Here is a 17,693-nt window from a genome sequence, read left to right as displayed (position 1 = left end):
TTGGGATAGATTGAGAAGAAAGCTTGGGAGGGTGGGTAGGAGTCCATGGAAGTCTTCTTCTTGCTTTGCCCACCCCCCACCTTCTTCATATGGGTTTCTTTTTGTTCCTTTGTCATCAAAGGATGTAAGTTCTGCAACCACCTGTCCAACAAAATGGTAGGGGTATCTTCACCAGAAGGACTGAAGTACTTGAAGGAAATGAATGGGCAATAAATCTGGCCTTCCCAGCAATATCCCAATACTAAAAAAATGACTAAATGAAACAAAATCTAGCTCAGAGAATGGCAGGAGCATGGAATTCTCTACTGCATGGACCAGCTGTGATAAACAACTTTTGAGATGTAGCAAGATAACACCACAAGGGAGAAAGGAACAGGTCTGATGATCAAATTAGAGGAAGCAGGTCAGGGGGAATTTCTTATGAGATTGAAGTATAGGTTTAATCTCACAATGAATGAGCTGTAAGAATCTGTGTTGTCTATGAATTGCAAGCCTACATTTCTATTGAGAAGGTAGCATTTGCACGTTTTTAGTTATCCACTGTTCATTTAGGAACCTCTTACAGTGTGGAATCAGAGACAAAATCAGGTTTAATAATACTGGCATATGTCATGAAATTTGTTGTTTTGCAGCAGCAGCACATTATAATAGATAATAAAAAAACTATAAATTACAGTAAGAAATATATTTTTAAAAATTAAATTATACAAGATTGCAAATATAAAAGACAAAAAAAACAAAACAAATATTGCGGTAGTGTATGTGAGTTCATGGTCCATTCAGGAATCTGATGGCAGAGGGGAAGAAGCTGTTCCTACAATGTTGAGTGTGTGCCTTTATACTTCTGTACCTCCTTAATTGTAGCAATGCGAGGAAAGCATGTCCTGGATGATGGGGGTCCTTAATGATGGATGCCCTCCTTTGCGGCATTGCCCCTTGAAGATGCCATCGATGCTGGGGAGGCTGGTGCCCATAATGGAGTGGGCGGCGTTTGCAGCTTTCTGCAGCTTTTTCCAAACCATGCACTCAGCCCTCCATACCAGACAGCGATGTTCCCAGTTAGAATACTCTCCACAGTATAATAAAGCCTTAAATATGTATTATGTTCTGCAACCAAAAGTAAGCTATGATTGAATTGTTAAGCACTGAACCTTACGTTACGTAAATATCATGTTATTTTTAAAACTATTTCTCTAAGTAAAGGTTTTCACAGATTACATTCTTATGTACTATAAATTACACATACTAATTGTAATGCAAAATAGTGTATTACATGAATCCTGAACTGTGATATTTTTATTTTCCATCTAGATTTTAGGAGGAATCCCTTGGCAAGCATATTTTCAGAGGGTACTTTCTTCCTCTACAGCTGCTCGAGCACAACTGATGTCCATTGTGGCTTCTTTATTCATTATAGTACTAGCTATCCCGTCTATAATCTTTGGTGCAATAGGAATATCAACTGGTAATATGATTTTTTATATATAATGACTATTTTGTCAAGTGTATTTATACATAGAGTATAGTTATACATTTACATACTGAAAAATCATTGAAAAACTAATATTTATTAATTTTAAGTTGTTTACTGGTAAGCAATGGCCCAAGTTATAGTCTGGCTAGTAGCTCTATTGAGGAACACCAACTATCTTGCTGAGCAGTCATTCCTGACAGCTTAGCTCATGCATTGAAATGAGGTAGGTTGGAACTCAGATGCCAATCTCCTGCTCCACCATTGGACTAGAAGCAGTTGAGCATCATCGTTCTGAGCTGAGGTGTTCAGTGCTTGGCATAGCTGTTCGCTCAGTTGTTCCAGCCATTTGCATGGAATTGCCAACCCTGAGGAAAATGCAGAATAAAATGGTTGCTCTTATTTCTTTATTTTTACTTTCCGTAATACTTTTTAAATAATTTTCTGTGAAATTCTGGTATTCTCTTATAAAATAAAGAAAGTAAAAACAAATTTAATTCAGGGCTACCTCTAGAGAAAATTTAGTGCAAACCACCCCATGTGGACAACTAAATCTCGGTTATAGAGTTGAGTGCAGATAAGCTTGTAGTTGTGCTGAAGGTCAAGTTCAGTAAGAACTGGCCATGTATTTTTGTCTTCAGCCATTAAGGCCAGAAGATTATATGATAAAAGTTTGAATTTGTAATATTTTGACCATCAGACACTTGCTACATTACTAAATGGAAGACTGTACTTGTTGGTAATTTAAGTGTTGCATTTGATTTTTTTAATATCTTAACACAGATTGGAATCAGACTGCTTATGGTCTTCCAGACCCATCAACCAGGAACCAGTCTCAGATGATATTGCCCATAATTCTACGATACCTTTGTCCAAGATACATTGGATATTTTGGCCTTGGAGCTGTCTCTGCTGCTGTGATGTCATCGGCTGACTCTTCCATCCTATCAGCAAGTTCCATGTTTACTCGGAATATTTATCAATATGCATTTAGGCACGAAGTGAGCATGCCTTAACCTACAAGTCTTCAGATTTATGTATTGCACATACTTATTTTCTTCTGTGATGTTACATATATTTTATGCAGTGATATATTTTCAGTAAGTTGAACAAATGACAGCAGTTGTTCGTTCAATTTAATTGTGTTTTAAAATATTTTGACTATTGTTGCAGATCTACATCAATATAGGTTATTTTTTTGAAAATTTAAATAAATTCTCAATGGGTATGCATCCTAGACTGAGCCCCAGCCTGACTTGGCCACAGGCAGTACAGAGTATCCCCTGAAACTCAAAGAAGAGTTTGAATATTCTGCCAGAAAATGGTTAAAGGTGGGTCACGGTCCACCCTTTCAGGTTAGTCTCAAGTAGTGAAAACAGGCAGTTTCAATTCTTCAGGAGTATGTCATGGTATTTTTGCAATAACCTCGAGAAGCATCATTCAAAGTGAAAGTATTTGATTTATTTTAATTTGTAAGTTATACAAATGCTGCCAATGAATTGAAAGTTGGTTTGTCTGATGGGCTGAAACCTCAGGAGGTGTGAGATTGTGTGATGACCTTTTTTGTGAATGCATTGACCAAGAGTTTGTAGCTGTAATCCAAGGGGCTACTGTTCTGATCAGGAGAAGGCAGGGAACAAAGAGAGCAGAGGAAAACATTTCTTAATGGAAGCAGTTCAGTAATTCTTGGTCCAACAGTTGACTAACAAATGCCATATAAAGCTCCTGCTTTTTTTTTATTTGAACCTCCTCATTTGAATCGGGAGCAAGTTACAGCTTGTGATTCAGCTGGCTCAGAGAATTCGACCGTGTAGGTAGGATTTAAGCCTACCTGGTCAATACCTGTGGAGGAGGGGGAACTGCGCAGGCGCGAGTGACGTCAGCGTCGAGCGCGCACTTTAAAAGGCAGGACTTCTTTTCAGAGCGGGCAGCGGAGTCCGTGGAAGCAGAGTCCTGGGCTTTGGCCAAGTGGGCTTCGGCGTAAGGGGGCTTCGGTAAGCCTGTGTGATTGCTCGCTGAGGGGAAGAAGGTAAGGTCGCTAGGTGCTTTTTAGACTTATTCTATCAATCCAGTTCAGGTATGGGGGAGACAGTCAGAGCAGTGGTGTGCTCCGTATGCAGTATGTGGGAAGTCAGGGTCAACACAGTTGTCCTTGATGACCACACCTGCAAAAGGTGCGTCCAGCTGCAGCTCCTATCACCGAGTTAGGGAGTTGGAGCAGGAGCTGGATGAACTACGGATCATTCGGGAGGTGGAGGCAGAGATAGATAGGAGTTATCAGGAGGTAGTCACAACAAAAAACCAAGAAGTAGGCAGATGGGTGACGGTCCAGAGAGGCAGGGGGAGCAGGCAGAGAGAGCAGAGCACCCCTGCGGCCATTCCCATTAACAATAAGTATACCGTACTGGATACTGTTGATGGGGATGACCTACCAGGAATGAGTTGTAGTGGTCCTGCCTCTGGCACAGAGGTTGAACCCTCAACTAGAAAGGGGAGGAGGGAAGAGAAGAGAGCGATAGTTTTAGGGGACTCTATAGTTAGGGGGGCAGATAGGAGATTTTGTGGGGCAGATCGGGAGTCTCGGATGGTATGTTGCCTCCCTGGTGCCAGGGTCCGGGACATCTCAGATCGGGTGCAGGCTATTCTTGAGAGTGAGGGCATGAACCCAGATGTAGTGGTCCATGTAGGGACCAACGATGTAGGTAAGGTGAGTGAGGGGGTCCTGCTTAGAGAGTTCAGGGAGTTAGGAGTGAAGCTGAAAGGCAGGACCTCCAGGGTGACAATCTCGGGATTGCTACCTGTGCCACGTGCGAGTGAGGCGAAGAATAGAATGATTATGCACATTAATACGAGGCTGAGAGCATGGTGCAGGAAGGAAGGGTTCAGGTTTTTGGATAATTGGTCTTTGTTCCAGGGACATTGGGATCTGTTTCGAAGGGATGGTCTACATCTGAACCGGAGGGGTACTAACATTCTTGCAGGAGTATTTGCCAGTGCTGCTCGGGGGGGTTTAAACTAGATGTGCAGGGGGCAGGGATCCAGATCCAGAGGGTTGGTCAGAAGGTGCATGGGGTTAAATGTGTACAAGGTTTGGGTGATCTTGAGAAGGTCATCAAAATTCAGGGCGCAATTTGCCCGATGGAAGTTCAAGGAGCTGGGTTAGGTACAGTAGACAGTGTTTTAAGCAAAGAGAGGAGGAATGGGCTAAGAATTCTATACTTGAATGCGCATAGTGTCAGAAATAAGACAGATGAGCTTGAAGCTCAGATGAAAATGGGGAACTACGATATTGTTGGGATAACGGAGACATGGCTGCAAGGGGATCAGGCCTGGGAATTGAGTGTACCTGGGTATACGTGCTATCGTAGAGACAGAAATATGGGAAGAGGGGGTGGGGTGGCCCTGTTGGTGAGGAATGAGATTCAGTCCTTAGCAAGAGGTGACTTGGGAACAGGGGAAGTAGAGTCTGTGTGGATTGAGCTGAGGAACAGTAAGGGTAAAAAGACCCTAATGGGTGTTGTGTACAGGCCCCCAAACAGTAGCGTGGATATTGGGTACAAGTTGATTAGGGAGTTAACATTGGCATGTGCTAAAGGTAATGCAGTTGTTATGGGAGATTTCAACATGCAGGTGGACTGGGAGAATCAGGTAGGTGCTGGACCCCAGGATAGGGAGTTTGTGGAGTGTCTAAGGGATGTATTTTTGGAACAGCTTGTGCTTGAGCCAACCAGGAACGAGGCTATTTTGGACTTGGTGATGTGTAATGCACAGGAATTGATAAGTGATCTTGAAGTAAAGGAGCCATTAGGAAGTAGTGATCATAACATGATAAGTTTTTATCTACAATTTGAGAGGGATAAGGGCAGATCAGAGGTGTCAGTGTTGCAATTAAATAAAGGAGACTACGGAGCCATGAGGGAAGAGCTGGCCAAAGTTAAATGGGCGGATGCCCTGGCAGGAAAGACAGTGGATCAGCAGTGGCAGATATTCTTGGGCATAATACAAAAGATGCAAATGCAGTTCATTCCAATGAGAAGGAAGGATTCAAAGAGGGGGAAGGGGCCACAGTGGTTGACAAAGGAAGTCAGAGATTGTATAGCATTAAAGAAAAAGAAGTATGACAGGGCTAAGATGAGTGGGAATACAGATGATTGGGAAAGTTTTAAGGAACAGCAGATCTTAACTAAAAAAGCAATACGGAGAGAAAAAAATCAGGTATGAGCTCAGTCTAGCCAGGAATATAAAAGGGGATAGCAAAAGCTTTTTTAGCTATGTGAAGAGAAAGAAGATAGTTAAGAACAATGTTGGCCCCTTGAAGAATGAATTGGGAGAAATTGTTATGGGAAACAGGGAAATGGCAACAGAATTTAATGCATACTTTAGATCTGTCTTCACCAGGGAGGACACAAGCAATCTCCCAGATGTATGGATGGGCCAGGGTCATAAGATATCAGAGGAATTGAGACAGATTGACATTAGGAAAGAAACTGTGATGAGTAGACTGGTAGGACTGAAGGCTAATAAATCCCCGGGTCCAGATGGTCTGCATCCGAGGGTTCTAAAAGAGGTGGCTCAGGAAATTGCGGATGCATTGGTAATCATTTTCCAATGTTCTTTAGATTCAGGATCAGTTCCTGAAGATTGGAGAGTGGCTAATGTTGTCCCACTTTTCAAGAAGGGAGGGAAGGAGAAAACTGAGAACTATCGCCCTGTTAGCCTAACGTCAGTCGTGGGGAAGATGCTTGAGTCCATTATTAAGGACGAAATAGTGGCACATCTAGATGGCAGAAATAGGATTAGGCCGAGCCAGCATGGATTTACCAAGGGCAAATCATGCTTGACTAATCTGTTGGAGTTTTTTGAGGGTGTAACAAGGATGTTAGACGAGGGTAAGCCAGTAGATGTTGTGTACCTAGATTTTCAGAAGGCATTCGATAAGGTGCCACATAGGAGATTGGTGAGTAAAATCAGAGCTCATGGCATTGGGGGCAGGGTTTCAACATGGATAGAAAACTGGTTGGCAGATAGAAAGCAAAGGGTAGCAGTGAATGGGTGTTTCTCGGACTGGCTGGAGGTGACTAGTGGGGTACCACAGGGCTCTGTATTGGGACCACAGCTCTTTACGATTTATGTCAATGATTTAGATGAGGGCATTGAAAACTATATCAGCAAGTTTGCTGACGATACTAAACTGGGTGGCAGTGTGACATGCGAAGAGGACGTTAGGAGAATACAGGGAGACTTGGATAGGCTGAGTGAGTGGGCAGATACTTGGCAGATGTCATTCAATGTGAATAAATGTGAAGTTATCCACTTTGGAAGCAGGAACAAGAGGGCAGAGTATTGTCTGAACGGTGTCGAGTTAGGTAAGGAAGAAATGCAAAGAGACCTAGGAGTCCTAGTTCACCAGTCAATGAAGGTGAATGAGCAAGTGCAACAGGCAGTGAAGAGGGCAAATGGAATGTTGGCCTTTGTTACAAGGGGAATTGAATACAAGAGCAAGGATGTTCTTTTGCATTTGTACAGGGCCCTGGTGAGACCACACCTGGAATATTGTGTACAGTTTTGGTCTCCAGGTTTAAGGAAGGACATTCTGGCAATTGAGGAAGTGCAGCGTAGATTCACTAGGTTGATTCCTGGGATAGCAGGGCTGTCTTACGCAGAGAGATTGGAGAGATTGGGCTTGTACACGCTGGAATTGAGGAGATTGAGAGGGGATCTGATTGAAACGTTTAAGATAATTAAAGGATTTGATAGGATTGAGGCAGGAAATATGTTCCAGATGTTGGGAGAGTCCAGTACCAGAGGGCATGGATTGAGAATAAGAGGTCAGTTATTTAAAACAGAGTTGAGGAAGAGCTTCTTCTCCCAGAGAGTTGTGGAGGTGTGGAATACACTGCCTCGGAAGACGGTGGAGGCCAATTCTCTGGATGTTTTCAAGAAGAAGCTGGATAGATATCTGATGGATAGGGGAATCAAGGGATATGGGGACAAGGCAGGGACTGGGTATTGATAGTGAATGATCAGCCATGATCTCAGAATGGCGGTGCAGACTCGAGGGGCCGAATGGTCTACTTCTGCACCTATTGTCTATTGTCTATTCTTCTTTGACAGAGAAATCAGCTGTAAGGGAGGAATCAAGAACAAATGGAGCCAGTTATTTGCATTTACAAATATATACTGGAATTCCAGTGGACACATCCATCAACCACTCAGCCAGTTTCCCAATAGAAATAGAAAAGTTTTCTGTCTCCATTTCCATCCAGCCTACACTGGGAAGAGGAACTTAAATCTCTCATTATTTTTCCAAATCCTAAGTAGTCAAGTAGGATAAAATATCCTTTTCTGCTGCCTATAAAAGTACACTCATACATTTCTGTCATTCCACCAAAACTCATGATCTCAGAGGGGATAACAATAAATGATGAGAATACAAAATACAGTGGATTTGGGTTAATTGGGACACGCTGGGGCCATTTTGGCCCAATTAAGCGGCTGCTCCAATTAGTTTCATGGAAATTGTTACAAAAGGTATACAAATGACAAACTACTGTTCAATTAAGTAGCAAATTACGTATTTAACTGAAATACAAAATAATTAGAACACTAGCAATGCTACGACAGTACTATAAAATTGTGTATTCATTTCTAAAATTTATCAACAGAAGAATTCATCCAGTGTACACTGCTGTGTTCTTTTGATTGATTGTGAATGAACAAAATGATCGTAGACACCTGGTGCAGATAATCCATCCATTGCTTTCTTTGAACCTGATAGTGTTGCATGTTTTGCAGCCAAGGGGGCCAATCACTGTGTCATGATAAAAAAGGCCTTTCATTGGCATTGTAGATAACATCTGCACAAAATTTTTGAAGCAAGTCGGGGGTTTTGTAGATTTCTGCACCTACAGCATCAGCACTACCTTTCTCACAATGTGCTTGCTTGAATGTGGTGCCTACATTTCCATTGAGATAAACAGCCATACGTTGCTTTAAAATCTTCATGACCAGCTTCTTAGCTAACTTCTTTATTTTTTTAATATTGGCCTACTGACTCTTAGTTACAATAGAAAACCAGTGATTGAGGTCCTTTTCAATATCTGGATCCACAGCTTCACACTTTCATCTTTGGGATGTCCCTGTTGTCCGTCGCACAATGCCTATTCTTCTCAGAGTTTACCTTGCAAATGTATTAAGTGTGCAATTAGAGATTTCAGCACTTACTTTATCTCTGCCAGCTGATGATGAGTGGTGTTAGGCATATAACATTAAATTTGCTCCAGCTGGGTCATTTTTTGGCATCTAGATGAGGGTCTGAAATCTTTTAAAGTCAAAATAGAAAGCGAAATGATCAAGAATCACCACTTTTTGAATCAGCGCCCATTGACCCAGTCGGTCAACATAACAGGAGCACATGAACTGACGCAATTTAAAAACTGTTCACTCTAAGCATGATGTCTTGTCTAACAGCCCACACAAGTGCACACAACTGACACTAGTTAGAGATGTCCGGCAAGTCTCCTGTCCCAATTAAGCAGCACGGTGACCCAAATAAACGAAAGGAATCCTGGCTATTTTCTTGCATAGTTTTTGTTCTTGTTTTCCCAAATAAGGAGCAGCCCCGAATAACAATGGCCAAATTAACTGGAACCTGCTGTATTTTCCATCATGTCTTGGCATTGGAAATAATGTTATTAAACAAAGAGTTTTAATTCTGTTTCTGCACCAGATGCAATAACGTTCATTGTTGATAACAGAGTGGGAATTTTAACTCCCTGCTGCCAATAGACACCAGGCAGGCCCCAGAAGTAAAATTGAACAGGTTAACTTAGCATTTGCACTAGACTTCACACTACTGCTATTGTCAGTGGTGGTAGACAGGAGCTTCACTTTTACATTGTCCGTTCATTATGTGCTGTTTATGACATAAACAATCATGGTCTTTCCATGACCATGATCGTTCTTGGCAAATGTTTCTACAGTAGTGGTTTGCATTGCATTCTTCTGGGCAGTGCCTTTACAAGGCACGTGACACCAGCCATTATCAATACTCTTTAGAGATTATATGCCTGGCATCAGTAATCACATAACCAGGACTTGTGGTAAGAACTAGTCCCTCATATGACCATCCCAAGGTTTCACATAACCTTGATCAGGGGCTAAGCAGGTGCTACACTCTAAGCTAGCGGAGGGCCTTACAACTGATCTCCAACCTGTCACCCAGCACTTCTACATGTACATAAAGCACCTAGAGTCTTCACCAACCATTGAAATAAAATGCCTGTGACAGGCAAACCTCTTGGGGCAGTGACAGAGGTCATGGAGCAAATCCGGCCACCATTGGCTGAGGCTTCCTTGTTCCACTTGTGAGATTTTGCTGAGGCATACCTGGCTGTGGATCCTGAGATTGTCAATGGACCTACCCAAATGCCACAGTTTGTGCAGATAGCTACTCAGCAGAATGTAGGCAATGACTAGCATGGAATATTCGCTGGAAAACTCTGGAGTTGCTGGAATGCCCAGAACGTTCAAATTGTGTTAAAGGCACTTTGTTTTTATGCATGGTCTGCTTTAAGACTGATAACCATTAGGATAAATACCAAGATTCTGCAATAGACCTGAGTGGTCTTAGAGAGGGACAAAATGTCAGATACTGTTTTCCTGCTTATTCAACACCAATGTGCACAAGCAAATATTAGGTAAGAAGAGGATTGGTCCCAGCAGTGATCAGTTAACTCCTCATGGGCAGTAGCGGCCTCTATCACATATGATGAATGGCCATAACTCCAGGAATGGTCCCATTTCAATATTAATGAAACAGTAATGCACTGCATAATTGCCAAAATTAGTCTCAATACAGCCAAAAGTAACATTTTATATGTTTTTAGAGTTATTTTTGAAACAAGCTGGGCAAGGCCAGGTGACAGACCTCAAAGTGGGTGAACATTTTGGGAATAGTGACCACAGCTCGTTATGTTTTCAGATAGTTATAGGTAAGGATACAATTGGATTTTGCTGGAAGGTACTAATTTGGGGGAGGGCAAGTTACAACAGGATAAGACAGGAGATAAGGGGTGTTTATCGGAAGCTGCTGCTGTCAGACAAGTCCATGTGAGAGTTAATTAAAGTCCAACTGAGCAGAGTTCAGGATTGACAGGTTCTTGTATGGAGTAAGGACAAGGAAGGTAAAAGAACCTTGGATGACCCGAGAGGTTCTAAATACAGAGTAGTCTGGAAGAAAAGGGAAGCATAAATCAAATTTAAAGAGCTAAATTCTAACTGGGCTCTTGTGGAATATAAAGGTAACAGGAAGGTGCTCATGTAGGCAATTAGGAAAGTCAAAAGGGGCCATGAAATGTCCTTTATAAGCAGGGTCAACTAAGGAGAGAGAAGCTCCACTCCAGATAAAGTAGGGTCGAGTTTCTAAATGAATATTTTGCTTTAGTATTTCCTGAGGAGAAGGGATTGGAAAATAGTGAGAACAAGTGAATGTTTTTGGCATTTTGAGATTAAAGAGGAAGTAGCATTGGGTCTTCTGAAAAAAATTGTTAGATAAGACCCCAGGGCCAGATGATATAAATCCAACAATATTGAAAGAAACAAGTGAGGAGATCGCTGGGGGCTTTGGCAAGGATCTTTGTGTCCTTATCAGCAATGGACGAGGTCCCAGAGAAATGGAGAGCAGCAAATGTTGTTCTTTTGTCCAAGAAAGAAAATAGGGATAATCTTGTTAATTATAGGCCAGAGAGGCTCATGTCAGTGGTAGGGTAGCTATCAGAGAGGATACTGAAGGATAGGATTTATGCATATTTGAAAAGTTATAGCCATCTTAGAGACAGTCAACATGGCTTTGTGTGAGGCAAGTCATGCCTCGCAAACTTGATTTGAGTTTTCTGAGGAGGTGACACGTGCTTCAAGAGGGTAAGGCAGCAGCCAATACACTCTGTCATGGTACATTGATCAGAAAATAAAGGTATATGGGATCCAGGGTGAAATGAAAGTTTGGATTGAAACTGTTTTTTTTTCTGGCTGGAAGCCCGTGACCAGTAATGTTCTCCAAGAATTTATGCTGGAACCTCTGTTGTCTGTGAAATTATATATGAAGGATTTGGATGAAAATGTAGATGGGTGGATTAGAAATTTTGCGGATGACATCATGATTGGTGGAGTTGTGGATAGTATGAAGGACTATACATGAACACAAAGGGATATAGATCAGTTCAGGATACAGTTAGGGAAGTAGCATATAGAGTTTAATCTGGATAACTGTGAAGTGTTGTACTTTGGGAGGTCAAATGAAAGGAAAAAGTAACAGTTAATGGTAGGCCCTCAATAGCACTGAGACACAGAGGGATCTTGGGGTCCAGGTCCATGATTCACTGAACGTAGCTACATGTGGATAAGGTGGCAAAGGAGGCATAGGGAATGTTTGCCTTCATTGGAAATGGTAAAAGTAAGGAAGTCATGCTTCAGGTACATAATACTTTATTCAGACCACACTTGGAGTACTGTATGCAGTTATGGTCACTCCATTATAGGAAGTATGTAGATACTGTGAAGAGGGTGCAGAAAAGTTTCCCACAATTCTGGCTGGATTAAAGGGTAGTTGTAAGGAAAAGTTGGAGAAACTTGCAATGCTATCCCAATGACATCAGAGACTAGGGGGAAATATGACAGTTTGTTTTAATTACAAAAGGCACAAATAGATTAGACACACAGAATCTTTTCCCCAGGCAAAAATGTCAAACAGCAGACAGACAGACATACTTTATTGATCCCGAGGGAAACTGGGTTTTGTTACGGTTGCACCAACCAAGAATAGTGTAGAAATATAGCAATATAAAACCATAAATAATTAAATAATAATAAGTAAGTTATTCCAAGCGGAAATAAGTCCAGGACCAGCCTATTGGCTCAGGGTGTCTGACACTCTGAGGGAGGAGTTGTAAAGTTTGATGGCCACAGGCAGGAATGACTTCCTGTGATACTCAGTGTTGCATCTCGGTGGAATGAGTCTCTGGCTGAATGTACTCCTGTGCCTAACCAGTACATTATGGAGTGGATGGGAGACATCGTCCAAGATGGCATGCAACTTGGACAGCATCCTCTTTTCAGACACCACCGTCAGAAAGTCCAGTTCCACCCCCACAACATAACTGGTCTTACAAATGAGTTTGTTGATTCTGTTGGTATCTGCTACCCTCAGCCTGCTGCCCCAGCACACAGAGCAAACAGAGGTTATGCTTTTAAGGTCAGAGGAGGGTAATATAAAGGTAATGTGAGAGGCAAGCTTTTTACACAGTGGCAGGTACCTGAAATGGGTTGCCAAGTGTAGTAGCAGAATATGCAGTTGATGGAGCTTAAGAGGCCTTTGGATAGACACATTAGTATAAAGGGAATAGAGGGATATCGATGATAGATGGGAGGAGGTAACTTAGTATAAATTAGCAACAGGACTGGCACAAAACTCTGGGCCAAATGGCCTGTCTGGTGCTGTACTTTGTGCTGTGTCTTTTTCAATATCAGGCAATTTATTAATTGCCAATTGTTTGAAAAGTTTACTGTAGGATCCTGTTCCATGAACCCATAGGTTTAATGGTCCTCCATGGGGAGCTAGTTGACTTGAGGCATGGTGGCAGAATTAATACCATGATTACACTTGTCAGGAATTGCATGTATTTAGATAATAAGTAAGTTCAACTTGGGTCTGTAACTAAAGAGTCTATTGCCAACTGCTGTCTGTGCTCACACATAAAGAATAATTATTTGAGCAAGGTAGTATGGGTCTGACCAATATGCTTAGCACAATGGGATTCAATGCTCTCATAAGCTGAAGGAAACTTGAAATCGACTTTTTTGAAATGATTCTATTTTAAATAATATTTTCAATATACAGAATAAGATCTATCATTTAGTCTATTTTTTTCTTAATTGTGTCTTTTTCAGGCCACGGATAATGAACTGGTATGGGTCATGAGAGCAGCCATTATCATGTTTGGAGGAGCAGCAGTAGGAATAACATGGTTGTCTGATTCTGTCTACGGATTGTGGTATCTAAGCTCAGATCTTATCTTTGTTCTTCTTTTTCCACAACTGGTCTCAGTACTTTTCATCAAAGGATCTAATTCTTATGGCTGCATCACTGGTTACATTATTGGTCTCATCTTGCGTATTTGTGGTGGAGATCCTTATCTACGTCTGAACCCATTTTTCTGCTTCGCCAAGTGCCATTTGGATATTAAGTTTCCAACTGGACCAATTTATATTCAGCAATTTCCATTCAAAACAGTCGCAATGTTATTATCCTTATTCATGAATTTAAGCGTTTCATATCTGACCAAATATCTTTTTCATAATGGAATGTTGCCTCCCAAACTGGACTTCCTTGAAAACTTTGTTACAGAGCCTGTAAAAGAAAAAGGGAATAAAGTAGAGCCACTGACAAATGATGACAGTGACGCACACGAAGCAAAACCTTCAGATAAAGAAGCAAACGATCGTCTTGACACTGATTATCCAAGTGAAGAGCCAGCCACCAATGAAGTTTTGGATCCAGTGACTTTAAAAACAGATATCTAACAGTTAATTCTGCTGTAGGTATCTTTAAATATGGATTACAAAAATGTATTACAGCTGGTGCAAATGCCTAATAGTTTTGGTTAGCAGGATCATAATAATAAATAAAACACAACTCTCTGGAATACATTTAAACTAGAGGACTAAAAATCCCAATTGTGTCAGTTATTACCAGTTAGCTATTGTCAGCTAGTTATTGCAACACACACAAAATGCTGCAGGAACCCAGCAGGCCAGGCGGCATCAATGGAAAAGAGTGAACAATCGATATTTCAGGCCAAACCACCTCGTTTCTCTTGTTTCTCAGCTAGTTATTGTTCAGTTTAGTTTGCAAAAACACTTTGAATTTATATTGCACCTGTAACCTCAGAAAATGCTCGAACCTACATTTCCAGAAGAGTAATAGGGAAAAAAAAACCTATACTAATGAGCTGAAGAATGACAAAAGCTTAATCCAAGGGTCTTAGCTGACATATTCATGTTGGAAAGGCTTCTGAAAGGAGTGGTTTAGAGGAGAAATTCCAGGTTTATATCTAACAAACATTGAAGCAAGTAGTGGTACATGGAACCAACATTGAAGGAATACTGAAAACTGTAGGAAATAGCGATGAGACATAGTTGGGGTAAGAATATGGTGGAATTTCACATGAGCATGAAATGTTTAAGAGCAATAAATTGCTGGATCAAGAACCAAAGCGGGTTGAGGAACGCATGTTGCTGAGTGAATAGACCAATACAAAGTGCATGGTTCAATGTGGACAGTGCCCATGCTAAGGTTTATGTGAAGAAGAGGTTGACCAGAATATCATAGAGATAATCTGTTCCAGAAGCTACATAAATAACCATCTTGTACGGAGGTGTATGATGTTACAAATATGCAGTATTTGCAATAAAAAGCAAATGGGGTCAAATTTCTGCATCAGCATTACAGGCTTCAAAGTGTTCAGTTCAGCTTCAATTCAGGTGATGATTGATATTCTTGGGTGCTCATTTATGATTTATTTTGCCACACCAATTCTCTCTCAATAAAGTGATATTGATATTTTTAAAATTTATGTTAACTTTTCAATTATCTCCTCTATCAAGTCACTTGCAGTTGTTGAGGGTTTAATATCCTTATTATGTACTGATCATTAATGCTCGCCAATAATTGGATGGGTTAATATTTGCTCGAGGTAACTCAAAAGTGACTGGTCAAAAGATGATGAAAATTGGCTGATTTATAATATACACAGCTATACTGCAATATTATCAATGGTGCTTAGTGCAGGACCTACGAAACTATTGATATCTGATCCTTTACCTATTCAATACATTCTGTTGTTGTTTATAAGTTAAATGTGGCTAAATTTGTGAATTAGTACAGAGGTAAAATTGATACTAATTCATTCTTCAGGTTCTGATTTGTATTGCCGGCTCCCAAATTTCTCAAGAATGTTTTGGCGAATATGCCTGATTTCACCAATAGAGGGTGCATCAATATACAGAAATGGTGTGCAAATAAAATACTGATGTGTCTGTCTGCACATTATCAATGTAGTGTGGACCGCTTTATCTTTCAGGCATTTTGACACTAAAATAATTGGAAGAGCATGTTGTGATATTAGGACTGAAAAAAGATAAAAATGTATTGAGTGAGTTGGTGAAACCTTGGTAACTGGAGTGTAATCTGGAAAAATGTAGTTTGCATCAGCAAATTTGTGGATGATACCAAGAGTGGGGATATAGTGAATAGTAAGGAAGACTATCAAAAGTTGCAACAGAATCTGGACCAGCTGGAAAAATAGGATAAAAAGCAGCAGATGGGATTTTAATGCAGACAAGTGTGAGGTGCTGCACTTTGGGAGGACAGATCAGGATTTCACTGACACAGTGAGTGGTAGTACAAAAGATCTGTGACTACACCTGCGGTGTCACAGGTAGATATGGTCGTGAAAGCTTTTGGCACATTGAACCTTATAAATCAAAGTATTGAGTACAGCAGTTAGATGTCACGCTGTAGTTGTATAAAATGTTGGTGAGGCCTAATTTAGAGTATTGTGAGTAGCTTTGGTCACCTACTTACAGGAACAATGTCAATAAGATTGAAAGAATACAGTGAAAGTTTACAAGAATGTTGCCAGAACTTGAGGACCTGAGTTATAGGGAAAGTCTGAAGAGGTTAGACTTTATTCCCTAGAGCGTAGAAGAATGAGGGGAAGTTTCATGAAAGTATACAAAACTGAGCAGTATAGATGGGATAAATGTCGGCAGGTTTTTTCCACTGACTTTGGAAGATACTAGAACTAGAGGTCATGTGAAAAGGATGAAAGATGAAATGATTAAAGGGAACAAGAGGGGAATTTCTTCAGTCAGAGGGTGGTGAGAGTGTGGAATGAGCTGTTAGCAGAAGTGGTAGATGTGGGTTCGATTTTAAAATTTAAGAGAAATTTGGATAGATATGTGGATGGGATGGTTATAAAGGGCTACAGTCCAGGTGCTTGTCGATGGGACTAGGCAGATAACTAGCTAGGCACAGACTAGATGGGCTGAAGGGCATGTTCCTTTGCGGCTGCGTTCTGACTCTATGTATCATTTAGAGGAATGTAAAGGCAGACTGCAAGTAACTAAAGTACAGTGGGATGTAGGTGTTCCTGTACACCTGTTACAAACATTAGCAAGCAGGTGCAGCAAGTAGTTCAGAAGAAAAAGCAAATGGCATGTTGCCCCTTATTGCATACAGTTGGAGTTTAGAAATATGGAAATGTCACATCAGAACTACTGTGCGCTGTTTTAGATACCTTAAGAAATTATATCTTAGCATTGAAGCCAGTCCAACAGAGATACACCAGGCTTGATTCCTGGGATGTGGGGATTATTCTATCACAAGAAACTAAAGAAATTAAATCTATGTATATATCTTTAGAGTTCAGAAGTCTGAGGGATGATCTCATTGAGACATAAGATCGTCAGGAGGCATTACAAGGTGAATGTTGAGATGTTTCAGGATTAGCGGAAAGTTTTTTAGAACTGAGGTGTGCAGGAACTTTTTTTTTTGCAAAAGGTGGTGAATTTAAGACCATAGGATATAAGAGCAGCATTAGACCATTTGGGCCATTGAGTTTGCTCTGCCATTTCATCATGGCTGATTCAATTTTCCTCTCAGCCACAATCTCCTGCCTTCTCCCCATATCCCTTCATACCCTGAGCAGTCAAGAGTCTATCAATGTCTGCCTTAAATATAAATAAATACTTGGCCGCCACAGCTGTTTTTGTGGCAAAGAATTCCACAGAATCACCACTCTCTGGATAAATAAATTCCTCATCTCCACCCTAAAAGGACTCCCCTCTATCCAGAAGCTGTGTCCTCTGATCTTAGACTCTCCCACCACAGGAAGCATCCTCCCGACATCTAGTCCATCAAGGCCTTTCACCATTCGATAGGCTTCAATGAGGTCACTCCTCATTCTTCTGAATTCTAGTGAATACAGGCCCAGAACCATCAAACGGTCTTCACATGACAAGCCATTCAATCCTGGAATTGTTCTTGTAAACTTCCTTTGAACCCTCTCAGCACATCCTTTCTAAGATAAGGTGTCTAAAACGGATCGCAATACTCCAAGTGAGGCCTCACCAGTGCTTTATAACATCTCAGCATTATATCCTT

The 17,693-nt window shown here is 41.0% G+C and overlaps 1 protein-coding gene across 1 annotated transcript in view; it reads left to right on the top strand.

Annotated features, from left to right (window-relative positions):
- The window catches only part of LOC132390763 (high-affinity choline transporter 1-like), a 67,554-nt gene extending 53,130 nt beyond the window's left edge, over positions 1-14,424 (top strand). The window contains exons 7-9 of the mRNA XM_059963312.1: positions 1,312-1,465; positions 2,255-2,472; positions 13,418-14,424. Of these exons, the coding sequence (XP_059819295.1) occupies positions 1,312-1,465; positions 2,255-2,472; positions 13,418-14,050 (1,005 nt within the window). The 3' untranslated portion in view covers positions 14,051-14,424. The remainder of the gene's footprint in view (positions 1-1,311; positions 1,466-2,254; positions 2,473-13,417) is intronic.
- The last annotated feature ends 3,269 nt before the right edge of the window (positions 14,425-17,693 follow it).

The sequence above is a fragment of the Hypanus sabinus genome, chromosome 3 (genome assembly GCF_030144855.1).
Source record: "Hypanus sabinus isolate sHypSab1 chromosome 3, sHypSab1.hap1, whole genome shotgun sequence".
Lineage (NCBI taxonomy): Eukaryota > Metazoa > Chordata > Chondrichthyes > Myliobatiformes > Dasyatidae > Hypanus > Hypanus sabinus.
This window is presented reverse-complemented; position numbering and strand designations above follow the sequence as displayed.